The sequence below is a fragment of the Anarhichas minor genome, unplaced genomic scaffold, assembly GCF_050575085.1.
Source record: "Anarhichas minor isolate MPS153535 unplaced genomic scaffold, ASM5057508v1 ptg000040l, whole genome shotgun sequence".
Classification (NCBI taxonomy): domain Eukaryota; kingdom Metazoa; phylum Chordata; class Actinopteri; order Perciformes; family Anarhichadidae; genus Anarhichas; species Anarhichas minor.
The window spans coordinates 4,722,035-4,743,109 of NW_027466486.1; the positions used below are offsets into that span (position 1 = coordinate 4,722,035).

General features: G+C 40.8%; 3 protein-coding genes across 3 annotated transcripts; all 3 read left to right on the forward strand.

The window, feature by feature from the left end:
* On the forward strand, positions 1-4,844 carry pttg1ipa (PTTG1 interacting protein a). Its single transcript, XM_076107598.1, has 7 exons — positions 1-88; positions 941-993; positions 1,275-1,383; positions 2,039-2,141; positions 3,097-3,162; positions 4,062-4,108; positions 4,807-4,844. The coding sequence occupies exons 1-7, from the start codon at positions 1-3 to the stop codon at positions 4,842-4,844; spliced, it is 504 nt and encodes a 167-aa protein (XP_075963713.1).
* A 2,723-nt stretch (positions 4,845-7,567) lies between these two features.
* Positions 7,568-11,518, forward strand: sumo3a (small ubiquitin like modifier 3a). Its single transcript, XM_076108189.1, has 4 exons — positions 7,568-7,703; positions 8,519-8,647; positions 8,818-8,889; positions 9,109-11,518. The coding sequence occupies exons 1-4, from the start codon at positions 7,683-7,685 to the stop codon at positions 9,169-9,171; spliced, it is 285 nt and encodes a 94-aa protein (XP_075964304.1). The 5' UTR covers positions 7,568-7,682; the 3' UTR covers positions 9,172-11,518.
* A 4,296-nt stretch (positions 11,519-15,814) lies between these two features.
* On the forward strand, positions 15,815-20,434 carry LOC142968600 (thrombospondin-type laminin G domain and EAR repeat-containing protein-like). Its single transcript, XM_076108550.1, has 12 exons — positions 15,815-15,928; positions 16,506-16,879; positions 17,282-17,372; positions 17,470-17,626; positions 17,752-17,883; positions 17,972-18,042; positions 18,168-18,326; positions 18,400-18,601; positions 18,718-18,950; positions 19,628-19,806; positions 19,944-20,045; positions 20,281-20,434. The coding sequence occupies exons 1-12, from the start codon at positions 15,830-15,832 to the stop codon at positions 20,432-20,434; spliced, it is 1,953 nt and encodes a 650-aa protein (XP_075964665.1). The 5' UTR covers positions 15,815-15,829.
* The last annotated feature ends 641 nt before the right edge of the window (positions 20,435-21,075 follow it).

Below are 21,075 nucleotides of genomic sequence, written 5' to 3' on the forward strand. Positions count from 1 at the left end.
ATGATGGATTCGCGGATTTTACCCGCTGCTCTCCTGCTTCTCTTCGGTTTGGCGACAGTTTTCGCTCAGACTTCCGCACCTGGCCAAGGTAGGACTGGGAATCAGTGACTGTGGCGTCAATGGCTGCTAAAAATCACATCCCCATTTTATTTAATTTCTTTACAAATCCACACCTTATTTAGTGAAGCTTTTCTTTGGCCCTGAACTACAATATTCTTTCTCTTTGTGGGACTGTATTGTTTTAGCTCACCTGTCTCACACTTTCTGTTGAATAATAGGAACAAAACAGGACATAAAGCAGCCAAAATGATTTGAGCTGCGTTGGTCCTGAATTAAAAGCCATTGTTTTTATCCTCTGGTTTAAGCGTATTTATGAGAAAATCATTGAGAAAATCTTGGGTAAAGGTTATTTCAGCTACACATGAAGGCAAGATAAACAGTGATGTCCTTGAGCCTTTGTTAGTTTCGTATCTCTGTGTATTGTTCAAACCTCTCAGCAGGAACAACGTCTCTTCTAGGTCACAACCCCCCTCAGGTTTTCTGTTTCACAATAAGAAACCTGCAGCAACAAAAAACACACACTGCATAAGAAAGAGACATTGTTTACACTTTAATTTGCCAGACACAATTAGACAAACCAAGCTGTTGTACTGTGCAGTCTGCTGATAATACCGTGACTGGTCTGAAGCCTGTGTTCACTGCGCTGTGTCTCCATGGTAAATGCCTCAGGAGGATTAGCAGTAGTTACCCCAGTGAGCACAGGCCAGATAGGCCACATTTAATCTGCTTCTCATGGTGTTTTTCAGCTTATATTAGAGACTTTCTCTTGTGAAGCAACATGTTTGGACCTCTGACAGACACCATGTTGACTGAGTTCACTCCCTTATTTACACTTGATGATTTTGGGTGTTAAAACTAAATTGACTTTCCCCCCCTACAGCTTGTGAGTCGAAGAATGGGACAAACTGTGAGGAATGTCTGCGAAATGTGACGGTAAATCCTGGGGGGTTGATTTCCCTTTGTGTGTGTGTATGCATGATGGAAAAAGAAGTGTTCTAGGTGTAGGAACCATAGCCAGTGGCTCCTCCACCTCCCCACCTGTTAGACTGGTTTGAGGAGTAACTGATCTGTCATTCATTCCAACCCTCCTCCTCCATTTTCTACTTTGTGTGTGTGTGTGTGTGTGTATATCCTATAATTGCCTTAAATACCTTACCATAAATTGTTTGTTCAAATAGTATAGAGATGATTATGTGTTTTTGGTATTTTTACAGTGCCTGTGGTGCATCACAGGCAAGTTGTGTGTAACGTATCCAGTTAAGACCATCCTTCCACCCCATGCACTCTGTCCACTGAATGAAGCACGCTGGGGGCTCTGCTGGAGTAAGAGAGTACACACACACACACACACACACACACACACACACACACACACACAGATCCACAAAGAGATTCACATATATATCACAATTTTATCAACATATACAGATATGCATTCATCACAAAATCTTGTGGAAGAGAGGTCGGAAGTTAAAGCTCATACAAAGACCTCTCTTAAAAACTCACGGCAAGAGAAACAGAATTACATCAAATAAATAAAGACATCATTACACAAATAACTAATTCTTTTATAATTAGTTTTGAGGTACCGTTATGATATATTATCTAAATGTTTCCATTTTGTGCATGCGCCAAATATAATCAATTTAAAATGATATAAATATAAATATAAGAGAAAAGCAGCAAATCACATTTGAGAAGCTGTTTATAAATGAATTACATTATTAATCAATTCCAAAACAATAGCTGTTGATTCATTTTCTGTCAATCAATAAACAAATCTTTTCAGATCTTCTAAGAATAACATTACAATCAAACAACATAACAAGTGGTTAAAAGTGCTCCGGTCAATTATAGTCACCTTGTAATGTACATACAAAGATTAGTGTGATTAGAGTGACTATGCCAGGGAGAAAAGCAAAAAAAAAAAAGGGTCAGAAAATAGTTTGTCATTGTGTTTCTCTGTCTCGGTCTGCAGTGAACTTCCAGACGTTGATAATCACCTTGGCAGTAATGGGTGGAATTCTCATCATCGCCTTCCTGGTCTGCCTGTTCTGCTGCTGCAAGTGTGAGAACTTCGGGTAAGTGCTTGCATGAATGCAACTCCATTAATAGAGTACTTCTATGAGGAACATATAAGTACTAGTGTAAGACGTTTGGTAAAGTAAAAAGCTCAGACATTACTTATGTCTTGTTGCTAAAGGACAACTGTAACCTGTCAGAGTGTCTGCAATTGTTCTACTGTCATTAGACACGAGGCATGAATAAAATAATAGTATACACACTTACAATAACAAAAAAAACAACTGTTATTTTTAGTAAAATTAGTTAATGTATTTCAATGAGAATGATTCCGTGAGAAGTAAAAACGTATCTACAGTAAATATTTGAATTATTTAGATGTGTATCAGGTTTTGTGGTTAAACTGCTTCCTGGTTGTTGCATGTTGAACTCTGATCCCATCTCTCTCACTCAAAACCTTTCAATTATGTTTCTATAAATATATCTGTCTAACCTTCTGAGATATGCAGCTCTATCTCACCTAATTACCTTATTAACAAAGGTAGCACACAGCTACTTTAGTCTGTAGAATGGAGAAGATAGTAGATCCACATGTTTGATGATGAGATGGTTTTGTCTGGGGTTTGTCAGTTATCCAATTTATGTTGAAAGTTACAGATAGTTATGTTCAGGAATTATGTATAAGGTTAAAAGTGGTTAACTTTAGGTACACACTTATTGTCCCAGATGGTTTAAGTATGGTTTGCTGTGTTTAAGGCCGGAGTAAGAATTTACTGTCGGATGACTACCTTTGTCACTGTGTCCTGTCGTAATGATATGTGATCATGATCGGTGCGTACTGTATAGAGACATTTCCGTCTAGTCACGTGAAGATAATATGGCCACATACTGTACATTTCTGTCAGCTTTGGTGTAGTTTCCTTAAGGTTTCTGCGTTTGAAACAAAAAAACTGTGCACTTTCTTGTGACCTGTACAACAATAACACTAACTTTGGTCTTGTGGTTGTGTGTCAGATCCAAAAGGTTGGAGGCCAAGATGGAGAAACGGGCCAATAAGACAAGAACCAAGCAGGAGGAAAGGTGAGAAAAATAATGTTTTGTGAACGCAACACAAGTCTCCAGCCTGACCTGGTTTCTTCTTTTGTGAGTGCATCTTTATCAACAATTAGTTCATCTGTGAAGAAAGATGTTCCAAGAGACATCGTCCATCCCCACTTCAGATGCACAAGCTGGACTTAACTTTGCAGTTCAAATTGTTGATAACGATGTGAAACATGAAAGCAATTCAGTCTGATATCAGGCTGCATCTTAACTGAAACTTGCCAGCGGTTCATCGATGCACTATAAATGCAATCCGACCCCTCTCCTCACTGCCACCACCTTTTCTAAGCTCTCCCATCGTGGAAGACTTACAGGTTTATCCCATAGGCTGTATTTAAGAAGGTGTATCCATGACACAGAGCTTGCTCCCTCCCTTGCCCGACTGTTTATTTTCTGATATCAGTTATCAGTTGATGATCAGTTCAGCCAACCTCTATAATTCAGCAGTGATTTATAACATTTGTTTGTACTTGACCTTACAGTATGAATACCCAATATACAGTAGATGTATTCACAAAGAGATGTATACACAAAAGATACTTTAATATAATAGCTGAATAACTACAAGTCCATATTTGGCTTTTCTGGGTCTATGCACATGTTAACATTTCCCCTGTGTTACTGCTCTCAGGTAGTCTCTTAATAGTCTCAATGAGTAGGATAGACTCATGTTATGCAATCTACGGAACACCTGACGCACTAACTGCCCATGTTGCATTGTTTTTCATGATCCCAATCATTTTCCTTCATAGCAAACTACAAAACCACACGTCAAACTGTTACCAGTCAAAACTGGTTTGTGACCACGTGACTTTTAGGAGTGTGATAAATATTATCAGTCACTGTGTTGCTCAGAAAAGAATGCTTTGTTCTTACAGGAGGACAGAAATGAAAGAGAGACATGACGATATCAGGAAGAAATATGGTGAGCGCTCTCTCTTGCTAATGCACTTTTTCATACACATGTGCACATACTAACATAGTGCAGATATATTTTTTCTGTTCCTAAATGCTAAATATGGGCTTCTGGACTTTTGATGGAATAATTCATTAAAAACTGCAAAATGAGATTAATGAGCTATGTCTTTTTGGTTTACACTTGACAGAGGTTATTAAACAAATAGTCAGACGTTTTAGAAAATGCGCTTGTATGATTTCTTACCAAAGCTTAGATGAGAAGAATTACAAGTTTATAGTAAATATGAAGCTACCAGCAGCCAGTAAGCATAGCTTAGCATAGTTTAGGAAACAGCTATCCTGGATCCGTCAAAAAAGTAACAAAGTCCACCTTTAAATATCACATTTTAAGACGTTATATTATGTTTGTTTAATCCTCACAAAAAACAAAGTGTGAAAAAGACATATTGCGGTGAAGTTACTCCCTGGGGTCACACACTTGACGTCACCAACGGTGCCATTAGGCTAGCTGTTTCCCCTTGTTTCCAGTCTTTGTGCTAAGCTAAGCTAACCAGCTTCTGTTGGTAGCGTCACATTAACTGACGGACATGAGAATGGCACACATCCTCTTCTCTAACTCTTAGTAAGAAAACAATATTCCCCATAATCTCAGACTACTTTCTTAAATGAATGTATGACTCCACTGATTGTGTTGTGTTTCTCCAGGTCTAAGTGGGCAAAATCCATACTCCAAATTTGCATGAGAGGATTTACACCACGACCGTTGGGTTTTTCCCTGAACTCTGACCTCTCACGCAACAGACATCAACAACATGTCTTGTAGACATGAGAATTTATTTAAACTATGACTCATACAATTTTAGAAAAGTGACAGTTTTGTATATATATCTATCTAGATATAGATATAGATATAGATATAGATATAGATATATAGACAGGCTCGTCTGGCTTCCTCCAGCCAATGAACAGGAATGTTGTGTGATGACCTAAGAGGCTGTAACCAAAAGCTAGAGTATGGCCGCAGTGTTCTTCAATACTATAATAGTCTATCCTGTGGCTAATACTATTTATTAGGGTTAACTTTTAAGTTTAACTGTACAGAATGGAAAATAATCCACTTTAGTTGTAGGACCAACTTTCTTTTTTTTCTGAAGAAAATCTGTTTCATCTGCAAATCTGTTTTGTTCCGATGAGTTGCTGCTGATTTAGAGATATACTTAGAAAATTATAGCCTATTTTTGTACTTTGTGATTTTTTCTCTTGTTCCAAATTGACTCATCCCTTCTTTTTGTGGTACTGCTGTATGTTTCACTGAAATTAATACATCTTCAACCCTTCTTCCGTAATTTATAAAGTAATCATTCAATTCTTGATTATTGAATGTGCTGATCCTACATTTGGATGAGTTTGCTTGATTCTACATTTGCTGGTGTGTCCTGTAAAGGCACACAAGCCAAATAAAAGACTTTGGAATAATTATTTAATTAGTGCTTGACTTTTATTGCTTGTGTTTTGCCTGTATTGTGCTTTTATTAAAATCACAACTGCTTCCTTAAATTTTGTATTTTTGGTTATTAAAAAGTAAAAGTTCATTGATTAAAACTCCAAGGTTTTTACACCTGCTGTATGAGGTAAAGAACATTTGTATTTTGTCACATTTTATACCAACAGCATTTGGGATATTTTATGTCAAAATGTATCCTGATCTTATCTGATATATAACAAAATAAATCACCAGGCAATAATGGGTTAGTGAATTTCCTCAAAGATTTGACAATGCTGAATTGTATTTTTCTGAAGAAGCAATTTATATTACCAAAGGAAATGAACAAATAACTATCACTGAAGGAAACTGCTGACACATCAGTGATTACAAATTACTATATTGTTTTTTTTTTAATGAAATGCCTTGATCTGATTATAGACATTAGACACTAGTGGGGGTTTATGAGGAGTCAACAAATTTGTTTGATTACAATTTAGCTGTAATGGTTCTTTTAAAATACCATATGGCACAAAAGCTTCAGTGTAATGATCGAGGTATTCAGAATCAGAATCAGCTTTATTGGCCATGTATGCGTACGCACCACACAGTGATAGAGGAGCAGAGAACAGACTGGATGATAGAGGAGTAAAACAGGATCAGCAGCTCCTGAGGCCGGTTATACTTCCTGAGCTGGCTCAGGAAGTACAACCTGCTGGGCCTTTTTTGAGATGGTGTCGATGTTGGGGGCCCACTTCAGGTCCTTGGAGATTGTGGATCCCAGAAACCTGAAGGTCTCCACAGCAGACACAGTGCTGTTGAGTATGGTGAGGGGGGGGGGGGGGGGAGCTTGTTCAGCTCCAGGTTGTTCTGACCACACCAGAGGACCAGCTGTTCAACCTCCTGTCTGTACGCAGACTCATCACCGTCCCTGATGAGGCCGATAACCGTTGTGTCGTCTGCAAACTTCATGAGTCTAACAGTTGGGTCCTCTGAGGTGCAGTGGGGAGAGCACACATCCCACAAGGGCACCAGTGCTGATAGTCCGGGTGCTGGATGTGATTTTTCCCAGCCTCACCTGAGGAAGTTTGTGATCCACTGAAAGGTGGAGGCTGGCACAGTGAGCTGGGAGAGTTTAGGTTCAAGTACCTCCGGGATGATGGTGTTGAACGCTGAGCTAAAGTCCAGAAACAGAACCCTTGCGTATGTCCCTGGGGAATCGAGGTGTTGCAGCATGTAGTGCAGTCCCATGTTGACTGCATCATCCACGGACCTGTTTGCCTGGTAGGCAAACTGCAAGGGGTCCAGCAGGGGCCCTGTGATGTTCTTCAGGTCAACACCAGTCTTTCAAAGGCTTTCATGACCACAGACGTCAGGGCGACGGGCCTGTAGTCATTTAATCCTGTGATGGAGGATTTCTTGGGGACTGGGATGATCGTGAAGCGTTTGAAGCAGGAGAGGACTTCACACAGCTTCAGTGATCGGTTGAAGATCTGCATGAAGATGGGGACCAGCTGGTCAGCACAGACTTTCGGGCAGGAGGGGAACACACCGTCTGGGCCATGGTGCCTTCCTAATCTTCTGTCTGTGAAAGAGCCGACTCACATGCTCTTCACAGATCCTCAGTGCCGGTGGGGGTCGTTTGGGAGAGGTGAGGAGGAGGCAAGGGGTGTAGGTGGTTGTTTGATGTCAGAGCAGTTGGGGGGTATCAAACCTCATGTTTGGATTTTATTTCATGACTTAATTCAACGTTATTTATAAGTGTTTTTAAGTTTTAAGTTTGTAAGTGTTTTACACCTAATTTACCACAAACGCATGCCGAAGTACGAGTGTTCAGAAGTGTTGATACAATACTAACCATCATAGGTTATTCTGTCCGCGTGCTCGAGTATTTTGCATTGGTGCGCGCCCCCGTTTCCGCGCTCCCGCGGTTTGGTCGTCACGTGGTCTCCCCCAGATCCAATCGTGTGTGTGTAACTTCGGTCCAAAGCGCGTACCCGTCAGCGGAGGAAAGGAGAGGACAGAAGGCGGCAGAAAGACAAATACTGCCCAATTAACCGATTATCCTGAAAACACACACACACGAAATACAGCCAAGATGTCAGAGGAAAAGCCAAAGGTAAGATAAAGGTTTAGAGTGCTGTAGATTTGAAGAGATGGCTGAGTCGAGCTCCTGCCAAACCGTTTCTCAGATGTGCAATCTAAAATGGCCTGGTTTGCACGTTTCTCTGAATCGGCGCAGTGTTTGTTTCGCAAATGAATGAGTGTACCCGCACAGCCGTTTACATTTACCTGCCCTCACACAGCACTCTGTTAGATAGCACGAGGAGATTATCTGTCCAACTGACTAGAGTATCGAAGACTGTGAGCATAAATGACAATCACACCATGATTGTCATTTGCGGATTTTTTTTTTTTCTTTGTCAAAACGGCACCACGTTATGTCCGCAACGCTACAAATGCCGCAACTGCAACGGCGACAAAAGAGCGCCAATAGGAGGAGACGAACGCATATAAAACAATCAAAGTAGCCGTGCTTTTGTGGCCGTTTGTAACGTGGCTGCGCTTGTTTTTTTGCCTCCGCACAACAAAACAAAAGCGTTAGCATCGTTAGCCGGCAGCTAAACTCAGCAGTGGTCTTAAAGGGCTGGAGCTAATCATGCTAACGTTAGCATCTGTGACTAAAGCAATGTACCCTGCATGCATTACTCTGTTTAATGAGTTGGTTTTGGTTCAAATATCTACAAACAAGTGCATTCCTTCACCACACTGTCTTTTTAAAGTTACAGGCTTGCAGCCTGAAGTCTGGTAACAGCTAAGTTACTACTTGACTGTCTAATAGTGCTCTTTTTTTAATGTGTTGTATCTGTGACTGTTGTATAAGCTCCTGACTGTTTGTGGTATCATTGTGTTCAACGCGCTTGTCTCTTGCAGGAGGGAGTAAAGACCGAGAACGATCACATCAACCTCAAGGTTGCAGGGCAAGATGGGTCGGTGGTCCAGTTTAAAATCAAAAGACACACACCGCTCAGCAAGCTAATGAAGGCATACTGTGACCGACAGGTGAGCCGAAAAGCCTAAATGACTGCTTTCCTCTCCGACAACATGCAATTATTTTGGATTTGCTGTTGCACCTCAGACAGCGTCACCCTGACTTGCACACTGTACCTTGCGATGACTGTCCTAAAAAAAATCCTTTCATTCACCCCTCGTGTCTGTTGTCGCTTCTGCAGGGCCTCGCAATACGGCAGATCAGGTTCAGGTTTGATGGCCAGCCTATCAATGAGACGGATACACCTGCACAGGTAAGATCGTATTCACCATTATATTCCCTTATATCTAGCCAGAAACACGCTTTCTACGTGACGGTGAAATGTTAAAGGTGCCTATATAGACACTTTCTTTTAACATTCAGCATCATTGTCTTAAATGAGAGCTTTATACTTCCGTCTCTGCATTATTTTACCCGTTCAGTTGTTGTTTACATCCACTAACTGCAATTTCTCTCCCTCTGCTTCTCTCAGCTGGAGATGGAAGATGAAGACACCATAGATGTTTTCCAGCAGCAGACAGGCGGGCACTGCTAAGCCCTCCCCCACCTCATTGACGGCCACCCTCAGACCACGCCCTCAGCCACTTTCACTGTCCCTCCCCATCGCTCCTCTCAGCCTATGATTATTATTATTATTATCATCATTGTAATAATAATAATAATGATTATTTCTTCCGTTTCAAGATGTCTGTCATGGTTTTTCGTCAGGTGTGTGGGGGGAGGGGGCTCCTCAGCTGTTTATGTACTGTCTCAGCCAGGACTGAACTTTTGTGCGTGTCAACAGCCAATCGGGACAACATTTCCTTCTGGCAACGCAGGCTGTGATTGGACCAACAGCACGTCACAGCTGTTCCTGGTTTGTCAGCGCTTCTCATTCGCTCTCCAGTGAAAGCTTAGTATCCAGTAGTTTGTCGAGGTTTTCATCCATCGTGGTCAAATGCGAGGCTCTGCCAGTTTTTTTTTGTCTGGGGGTCACAGTCAGTGGGCGTGAAAATGGTTTGAAGTGGAAGCACTATCTGAACTTAATACATACAGGCCACCTTCCATTTCACTTTGCTCTAATGTGTTTTTTGTCTGACCGGTGGCTCCTGCTCTTCTGTCAAAAAGGTATTTTAATTCTCTCTACATTTTAGGTGCTTTTGCTAAAGAGTTCTGCAAGGCTTTTGTATTTTTTTTGATTTTTCTTTTAACAATTAACAATCAGAGAGCTTGTTGGTTTTTTCATGTACAGAAGTATCAGAGTGAGCGTTAGATAAAAGTTGGGTTGCTTGGACCAATACTCCAAAGACCGAACTTCTGTTTCATATTTGATGTACTTGGATCACTCTAAAAGCAAACTGCAAGGTCAAAACCGTCACATTTTAAAGGAGTTTGTATTCATTGATGTTATTTGCTTCCTTTTTGACTTCTACTAATTGAGAAAGGTTGTGGGTATCCGTGGTACAGACTTGTATTCGCTCATCCAGACTATTCCTATTTCGGGGAGGGGAATTTAATTTATCCGTTGAGATGGTAAGGGTCTGGCTGTGTAAGATAGTCTCTTGATGTACAATACATTTGTTTTCTGATGAAGCGGGCCAGTGGCCAGTCCTGTATGGTATTCTTACAAGTGGCTCTGCTTGTGGGTTTTACATTTTGGGGAGTTAAAGTAGTGGGTGGGCTGTGGGCGGGACTGTTTTTGGGGTCAGTTGTCTCATCTCTGTATTGTCCTTGCGAATGTAAGCTGATGGGACAACTGATCCTACATGTGTTTTGAAGAGAAGCTGATTCCAGTTGAGCTGAGATGTCCAACAAAAGTCCGTATGTTTATGTTGACACGTTTTGAAGACACTTTTCACTGCTACGTCAACTGCCAAGCCGTTTCCTTGTGTGCGCAAGGCAGACGTTTGGGGCCGTTTGTTCAAAAGCCTGACTGCAGTGCTGGTAAACAGGGAGATCCCAAATGGTGACAAGTGTCTTCAATATGTTACAGTTCAGACTAGGATGCATGCAGTTTGTTGCATATCGTGGAGGGCAGGGAGGCCAACCAATGGAGTTGGGAGAATAGTGTCCTGTACCCACAGGGGCCCCGTTCTTTGTACGTAGATAAGACTTGGCTTCATTTGATTGACGGCCAGACATGAGCTTGGATTTTTCACTTCAGTCAGGATGTCCTGCTGCTAAAGTAAGTAGTCCTTGCGCTCAAATCCTGCAACGGTGCAACTTCATTCAGAGTGAGTTGGATCATGACGACTCTTTTTAGTTTATTTTCAGATGAGGCGACATCTTCGGAGACACTGACTGATTAGAAGTGTCATCCCTGAACGAGGTTTGAATGAAGCAGTCTTACATACTTAAGTACAACAAAATACAACCAATGCCATTTTACAGGATACATCAAACTTTTTTTTTTTTTTTTTTGGTGAACTGTGAGCTTTTCCCAAATCAATATTCGACATGAATGTTACAAAAATAATTTACTGTACTCCCACCTGCTGAAATATTCCGCTCTGGCCCCAATAAATATCAAATTACATTTAAGGACTACCCATATCTCATCATTGTCATTAACATCAAGCATGAGACAAAATGGTTTCATAGATGTGCTAAACCTGTGAGTGATCACTCTGAAAGACATTTCTCTGCACAAGCCAGTCACAAGTAACGATCCTGGTTTTAGCTTTCCAGTCTCGCAAAATAAGAGCACAGTTATCAAGACAGCCTTCCACATGCATTTTAACAACAGCTTGACCGAGATCTTTTGAGCTGGCTAACATACGAGCTAAGCCATGTAATGTACGAAGAACGGGGCCCACGTCTTGTCATGTTTGTTTCTCTACTGATTTGTACATTATTTGTGGTCTTTTACTACTGTATACAATAAATATAGTTTGGTACTCAGATTTGCTGTCGCGAGCATCATTGATTTGAATTTGTGTATCTAAAATTTGGTCAAGAATTTAAATGTTTATTATAATGCTTTACAACTATCCGCATTAAAAAAAGGTTAATTGATGGCTCTTAATTGCTCGTGGTTGTCTGTCCCTATGTGTCAGTCCTGCGATGTCCAGGGTGAACCCTGCCTTTGCCCAATGTCAGCTGGGATTGGCTCCATCAAGCTTACAATAACTGCCACTTGATGTGCTTACAGTACATGATTCATTTGTTACTAAGAAGCCTTTGCTCATTTTGTCTTCATCCGAACCTGCCATAACGGGAAATGGCTGTCATTGAATTCTATATAGTTGTTGTGTGATATATAGTTTTATATTTTAAACATGTGCATTTAGGTTTTTGAAGAGGTTGCGTGTTCAAAATGCAATTAAATGCTTATAATGTCCACAATAAGTTAAAAGGCGGAAATGTATTTTGTATGTGGTTGAAGACATGTTGATTCACCGTTCAGAATTTCAATGTTGATTTCTAACTTTTTACAGACTTTGGAAAGCCCCATTTATATAGGTTTTAATTCCCACTGAGGCCCTGTCTGCTAAACATGTACTGTATGCCCAAGTACTGAAGAAAATGGACAGCTAGGTGGTGCCAGTTAACTATGATAGTCTCATGCGTATGTCTGACTTGGGTTATCCTCCACATAACACACTTGTGCACAAATACAAAAGTGATGAAAGAATTCTGCATAGAATTGAAGAATGACACTGGATCAAAACCAAAGTTAGAACTACTTATTTCCAAAGGGGCCCTGAAACGCAAATGTATTTTAGACGTCACCTTGAGAGACAAAGGGTCACTACATTGAAAGAAGCAGGCTTAAAAAAAGATGTTATATTAAGTCTGATAATTATTTAAAATCACTTCCAGGAAATCCTGAATTAGAATCTTAAATCTCATCTGACACGCTGACTGAATGGTTACATTCAGCACAACTGGAACAGTGATAAGACTGATAGCAGCAGTTGGTGAGTCAAACCAGGAATAAGGAAGAACATGTGCACGAGTGGACATCTACATTCACTTTATCTGCATCTCAACAGGTCCTTCTGAAACTCTATGCCTGGAAGGAAGAAAGATTAATGAATGGATAGAGAACGAAGAGTCAGGCCGAGTTTCTATCTTGCCTCCTGATCTGTGTGCAGTCTCTGCTTTTAATGTGGACGAGAGGAAGAGAGAGGCTAAGAGTATTTGCCTTGTAAATGTGCCAGTCGGAGGATCAGAGGATTCGGAGAGATCTGACACCACACAAGATGCCGGCGTCTATCAAAACACAGTCTGATTATTTCACGAGTGCCCGGTAACCAACAAACCAGAGTCACATACTTAGAAGTGGTATTAAATTGTTGGGTGCCCATGGATAACCAAAACTTTGTATTCAAAAGCCATCTCCTGCTATTTAGCCATTCTGCCAAATCGACCCTGTTACTACTTCGCCGTTGCAGTGTTTCCTAATGTCACTGCCCTGGGTCTTCATTACTCTTTCAACTAGTGATATTTGCAGAACATCCTTTTTTGATACTTTAATATCACAGCTGGGTTCATGCACATACCACGGTTTCTCAGGTAATAAACTACGGGATAACAGCTAATATGATAATAGCTCCGCTCATATCCATCTATCCATTAGTGGACCAAAGGTCACATATGTTCTGTTGTTGTTTTTAGGATGGCTTTTAATTACATTTTGTCTGCTAAGGCCTCTCATGTCGTGAATGTCTGGAGGAATCTGTCTATTGAGAGATTTTTTTCCTATATTATTACATTAAAATAGTCCGCTTGTGTGTCACTCAGTCGGTGTGTATGTGAGCACACACACACACGCGCACACACACACCGACTACAAGTGGAGCAGCTTACCCCTCTGGCAGGTCTGTGTCATCAGAGGCGGTTGAGGGAGGATGAGTGACAGGCTGGTTGGTGATTTGCATGGCTCTGGTGTTTAAAAGGAGCTGCAGGTGCAGGATTCTCCACACAGATGAATGGATTCCTCCTCGGAGCATAGAGGAATCACAGCTCTAGGTCTTCTCTTCTTCTGTTTGTGAATCTTAGGTAGCCAGTATAGCCTTTGATAACTTTAAACAGAGTTTGTTGACTGGACATTTTTCTTTGGATCTAAAAAAAAATACTCACTTGGATCAATATGAAGAAAACACGGCTGTCTGGTTTGTATCGTCACTTAAGATAGAGACAAAAGGAGCAAGACACAGAAATATGGAGACATTTGCACCAGCTGGCAACTGAACCAAACAGGCTTTTTGTGATGACATCGCTCATATTCGTGCACCTCCTGCTCCTGGGGTTAAGGGCCATTGACACCACCGCAGACACATGGAGACGCTGCACAGGTATCGTACCCTTTTATTTTATTTTGCCCCTTTCAACCTGAGCGTTCGTCTCTATTGCTTCAGCTCACTTAAACAGATCTGATGTTCAGTTCACAATTATTCAGTGTATGGTTTACGGTTTCATCTAAAAACCTGGGAAACCCCTCCAGCTAAAATTCTTTTGGATAATTCCAACTGTCTGTGTCTGCTTACAGTTCAGTGGGAGTGTTTGTGTGTGCAGTATTGAGTGCAATATTAACTTAAATTGATATCCACAAACAAGTACAGACATTGGATGTGGTTAGGATTCCAGAACACATCAAGAGTATCAGGAGAAACAGGGTGCATGTTGATTAGATGTCTCATCAATTTCAGAGCAATTCTCTTTTGTTATTCCCGCTGTTCAAAGAGCCTCTTTCTTTATACAACCCCTCCTAAAATCGCCTTTAGCCAGCCAGGGTTCTTTCTCACACATCAGGGAGTCCAGCATGCCATGTCATTAATTGATTTATTAGTTTATAGCAGGTATTCTCAAACTTTTTAAGGTGTGTCCCCTTAAAAGCAAAGCTATGACTGCTTTTTGTTTTCAACCTATGAGCAGTAAAAGTACTAATACCACACTGTAACAGTACTGTTACTTTAGTAAAAGTTTCTACACGGCTGCTACTACTAAATGATTATTATGCCACGGTGTCGGCAACAGCCGCAGCCAGGTTGTCCGTTCGTATGTCCGGTCCATTCTCGTGAACGCAATATCTCAGCAACACCTGGAGGGAATTTCTTCAAATTTGGCACAAGCATCTACGTGGAGAATTTAGAGGTCAATGTTTTTGTGACCACACGTACATCCCATTCTTGTGAATGCAATATCTCAGGAATGCCTTGAGGAATTTCTTCAAATTCGGCACAAACGTCCACTTGGCTTCGTGGTTGAACTGATTTGGTGGTCAAAGGTCACTGTGACTTCACAAAACACAGTTTTTGCCAAAACACATATGCTAATTAAGACAATTTCACACAAATGTCTAACAGGATGAAGTAATTAAGTGATAACATTTTGGACAGACATAGATGTCTAAACTGCAACATCACTGGTCGGCAGAGGCATACAACCGCAAAGCAACAAATCTATTTTTTTGTCATGAATTAATCTGCAGATTATTTTCCTTAAATAATTGGTTGTTTGGATTGTAAAAATTCAGTAGATGGTGAGAAATGTTTGTCCAGCAGAGCCCGAAGTGAAACCTTCACAATTATTGTCATTTAAAAGATTTTGCATGGAACAGATTGATGATATATTTCACTGACTAACTATTTCAGCTTTACTTGTATATTCTATTGGCATCATATTATATAATCTTTACGTTCTGTATGCAAACATCTTGATTTGTAAAGTAACTAAGCTATCAAATAAATATAGTTGATAAAAAGTACAATATTTCTCTCTGAAATGTATTAGAGTAAAAGTATGAAGTACAGCATGAAAAGAAAATACTGAAATAAAGAACAAGTACTTTGTACATCAATACAGTACTTGAGTAAATACACAAACATTCCACCAATTCCTATGAGAAAATTTCCCATTAACTTTAAATACTTTTTAGAAACTTCTTTAGAAACTTTTTGCAGAAACATCTGAAAAATTTACATAATTTGGGTAGCAGATAATCTTGGTACTTTTTTGCTATCCCTTTAATCTCAGGGCTCCTTTAGAGAGAAACAACTGGTTAATAGTATAGGATATTCTGCATTTAAAGGCTTAAGCAGTAAAGCAATCTTCCCGACCTCTTTATTTGCTTATTGTCTCCAGATTTGCTCCCTCTGGATCTTCTGTCTTTTGTCCTCGAGAGGGACTCCTCCAAACTCATAGCAGGGGTGCACATGAAGCAGGCTGGAGGGGTGAGGGGTGTGCATTTCTCAAGCCCTCATACCTCGATGAGCTTTCCCTCCTCCCAGCTGCTGGTGGACTGCGACCTGTTCCCCAAAGAATTCTCCATTGTTGTGACACTAAAAGTCACTAGCATTGCCCCCAAGGTGAGCTTCCAAGTTTGTCGGTTAATTCCAGTGGTGGAAGAAGTACTCAGACTCTTTACTGCAGTGAAAGTACCATACCGGAGTGAGAAAATACTTACAAATTAAAGTCCTGCATTCAAAATTGTATTTAAAGGAAAAGTAAAGTAGGCTACGGAAGGAATCTCAACTAAATGTACTTAAAACGTCTATTAAAATTGCTCATTATAGAGCAAAGTATATTTCTGGGATTCTTTTTATTTATTTATTTATTTACTATCTAACAATGCACTTTAGTTTTAAAAATTTGTTGAAAGTTTTTTAAATTCTGAGTAGTAATGTAGAAGCAGTAGCGGTGTAAAAAGTACAAAATCTCCCTCTAAAATGTAGTAGAGGAGTAACATGTTGAAATATGTTGGTAAATTATAAGTAAGAGTTGCCACTAACAATATTGTTTTATTATTGATTAATCTGTGGACTATTTTCTTGATTAATCGATTTATTGTTGCAGCTCTGCAGTACTTGAGTAAATATACTTTGTTACTTTCCACCCCTGCTGAATACAGTGTGTCTGAATGTTTTTTCGCTTTTTACCTTCCAGAGAAATGAATACATCTTTTCCTTGATGGAGCCAAAGCAAGTGGAGAAAAGAGGAGTGGGGGAGGAGGAAGAGGGGAACGATAAAGGGTACATTTTGGAAAAGAATAAAGAGAGGACTGTCGGTGAAGAAGAACGACATGGAGAGAGGGAGAAGAAGAGGCGAGTCGAGAGTAATGAAGAACGTCGACGGGTCATCCTGGGACTGAGGTTCTCCAAAAAACGTCTGCACTTTCTTTTTAGAGGTCACGGAGGAGTCGTAGAGCGCTGGGTGTTTCGAGGCGCCGGACTGGATGACAACCAGTGGCACACTCTGGTTTTAGGTGTTGGTAGTCATCATGTCAGGCTCACAGTGGACTGCAGCACACCCCTGGAAATGTAAGTTCACGTTTTTATTCTTGTTCGTCTCTGTCTTCTGCATGTTCACTGTCTGTCTCCTACCATCCTCTCTTCCTGTGGCCTCTGAATTCCCTTGAGGGATAGTAGATCCTTCACCACAATACAATGGCCCCGTTCCAATCTGCTCACACCCTGCAGCCGTATCACAGTGGCATGACAGTATGTGATGGATGTTTTTTTAGTGGAAACTGCCTCTGGCGCACAGAAGCTGAGACATATCAGCTCCCGTACGGTGCCTATAAAATACGATTCCTGTCTCAGTCCTACAAACAGAAGAATGGAAGAGACTACTTTAATTACAGTGTCTTTAAGTTATATTCAAAGAGGAAAAACAACATACTCCAGCTATTAGAAATAATTATGTCTTTTTATGGCAAACAGTGTTCCCTCCAGGCCTTTCCCCGCAGATCTCAACATTCAAGGGTCGAAATTCCACATTGGCAGTCGGGGTAGATGGAAAGGCTTGTATTCAGTAAGACTTATATTTCTTTCACGATAGACAAGCTGCTAAACCATACGGTTAATATGTTTTCACCTCTTTTGATTCTTATCTGCTGCCCCATGCACAGGGTTTGTTGCGCCAGCTGGTTTTGGTGCCAGGTTCGGATGCCACCCATCAGATTTGCCCCTCTTCGAACCCCCAACTAGCAGTTCTGTCAGTACCACCACTTCTCTTAGACCTGCCTGTCATGGGGAGGGAGGTTCATGACCATGTGACTTCCTATGGTAACTTGCAGACGTATTCTACAATACTTTTCACACTGTACGGTGAAAGCCATGCCATATATGTTTTCCTGCTTCCTTGCAACTGATTGTCTGCTTGTCTTTGTGTTTTGATCATGAACTCACAGAAACAGAGGAGCGAGTGTCAGTGGGGTTGGAGCGGTCATGCTCAGGGCTGGTACAAGGCCAGATGTGGTTCAATCCGCTCAGGAAAGGCCTCTACCTCTGCGACGGTACGGTGTGGATCACCGTGCTGGAGGGTGAGAATCCAACATCCAAACAACTGCTCACGAGCAAGTTTTTATTCAGTTTAAAATTGAAGAAATTCTCATCTCCTTATCGACTCAGATCATAAACGACTTGACTACGTGTTGGAACACCAGGTCCTCACCACCAGCTCAGAGACACATGATGTAGAGGTATCCTTCAGCTTTGTAAAATATGAATATTTACATATACTCACTGTACTTACACGCAAATATTTTTGTCTTTTATATCTATACAAAATTAGGTTTATTTTCGTCATTTTTTCGTCAATCTTTAGGTGTTCCAGGTAGCTGGCATGGGTCTGATGGCTGCAATGGCTCATAGGTCAACCTCTGGCTCAGCTGTGTATCTGTGGAGCCACACAGGTTTCCAGCTCTACCAGAATATCAGCACATATGGAGCTTTGGCTTGGAGACACTTCCGCATGGGCAAGAAGGTATGACAGAAAGGAAGACATGGGTTAACATGGATCAAGCTGATATTCACGGTGTTTTGTTACTTTGATCTAGATATTTCTGGTGGTCTCTAACTCTGGCGGAGGAACAGACAAGCGGAAAGAATCAGAGACTGACATTTCTGTGATTTACAAGTGGAGCGAAAGAAGAAAACAGTTTGTGCGGTTCCAGACTCTGCAGACCCACTGTGCACGGGACTGGGAGGCCTTTAACATCAATCAACAAACATATCTCGCTGTGGCCAACCACAGACAAGGTAAAAACTAAATATCCATGAAATGACTACTTGTTTACTTCCAGAAATCTTGGCATGACACTCACAAAATATCAAACTACCCTGTTTATCCTCTCTCTTTCTTGTTTGTCTTTCAGGGGATAATAATCACACTATAGACAGTGTGATATACAAATGGAACAGGTTGACAAAGTCTTTTGAGGTTCACCAGATGCTGCCGACCTCAGGGGCCTACGACTGGGAGTTCTTTACAGTGGGACCGTACCATTTCCTGGTGGTGGCTAATGCCTTTGATGGAGTGACCACCTCTGTAGACTCAGTCATTTATGTTTGGGTCAGAGGAAGCTTCCAGGTGTTCCAGACAATTAAGGTATGTGGTGAACATAAAACGACAAAAGAAATACAGAATTTGCCTTAAAAATGCCTGAAAAGACCTTAAAAAAACATCAGTTTGGTACCTTACCACAATACAGGGTAAATTCGGAAGCTGTTTGAGTGTGGGGGTAGAGTAGACTTAATAGCACTTTAGTGTAGCATTTTGCTGCATGACTTCCATATACCATTCATCTTCTCCCCAGCTGCGCTTTGATTTTCCTCTGATGAGATCTGTATCTTTGAGATAAGTATGAAAAACCGTCTTGTCTGAACGCACAGAAGGGAAGGGACCACAAACAGGGAGAGATAAAAGGGTAATGAAAGAGAGATGGGGAGCAAAGAACGGGTGTGTCCATGTGGCCACGGGGCCAGAAATAGAGGTGTGCGGTTTGCCATGATTTGCTTGAGCGATAGCAGTGCTTTGGCATGTCGCTGATAGTGAATCATACAGCCACAATTGAGGAGAGAGTGTTGACACATTGATAGTTGCACAAGAAATCATGAGGAGATGATTTAGGGGAACTCCACAGCTGGATATGAGGTACCTTGGGGCAGGTGGAACTTAATCATGTATTAGCAGATATGAGTGAAATTATATCATTTTGGCATTTGTTTTAAATTTATTACTTTCTCAGCTGTTTTTCTTTCAGCTTCTCTGTCTCTATGTTCTAGACGTTCTGCGCCACAGACTGGGAAATGTTTCAAATAGGAAGTAGAGTCTTCTTAGTTGTTGCCAATGGACACAGACTCCATCGCAATGGACCAAGTCAATATGCCATCAACTCCACCATCTACGAGCTGGACATGAATGGGCAGCTGTTTGTCCGCTTCCAGGATATCGTCACCTACAGGTACAGATATGCAAACACTTTGACGTGCCAGGTGTATGTACATACAGACGGATTATGAGAACATTTTCTGTGTAATAACCTGATATTGCTGCCATTTCAACCTCTCGTCATCACCACATACATTCCCATCTCTCCAGTGCAGTGGACTGGGAGTTCTTCAGCCTCGGGGAGGAATATTTTTTGATTGTCGCAAACTCCTTCAACGGAGAATCCTACTCTCTCAACAGCGTTCTTTACAGGTACTCAACTTGTCAGCAACACCCCTACTAGTGTGAAATAATGCATCCATTCTGATTGCCCTCTAATTTAGTGCTGTTGTAGATCTATTTTCCTCCTATGAGCCAGACTATTGAAAGCCTAGCACTTTTGACATGTGACGATGCTCAACGAACAAATTAATTCTGTGTCTAGAGCCTTTGTTAAGCAGATGAAAATACAGCTTTCATCTGATTCCTCTTCTCTGTTTGTTTTTAGGTGGCAGGGATATGAAGGATTTGTTCCGGTTCATTGGCTCCCAACGATTGGGTGCAGTGACTGGGAGTTTTTTAGCTCTAAAGGAGAATCGTATCTGATCTACTCCAGTGCCAAAGAACCTCTCTCCAAAGTGTTTAAGCTGAAAACACACTAGGCAAAAAAAAAAACGAGAGTGTGCATGTAGCTTTGTTCACTCTGTTTATGTCTGTGTCTGTGTGTTCCTGTGTAAGAAAATGTTTGCAATGATATTTAAAAGGTGAGTGTGTTTGTGCCTTCACAATACTGTGCCTGTTCTCAATTTACATACAGCTAGGGCCGTAACCAATAAGGTCACGACTGTGATTCTGAGAAAAAATCTTTAAATATGAATGTTTTAGGCAAGAACTATTAAAATAAATTGGCGTATGTTGAAAGGATTTAGTATTTCTTCACAAGAATTATATCCTAGGTTATCTTAAAGTTTTGAAAGTGTTGAAAGGTGTTTAGGGAGACATGTAGGAAGACAATTAAGACATTACAGAAAACATAATTTAACAGTTAAATGAATTAATAAAATGAGAATGGTGTTATGTAATTAGAAAATTTCAGGAAAAATGTGTTTAATCACCAGCCCTGCATACATTTAGCCCACACTATCAATAGTCAGCACTAGGTTAATAATTGATTTACCTAATGTTTACACAAATATCACGAGTTCAAGACCTTTATGGGAATATATCTTTCTATTTGTGTGCTTTGAGTAAAGTAAATAGAGAGTGAGCTTCTGTTAGATTTCTAATTTTCTGTAAAAACATT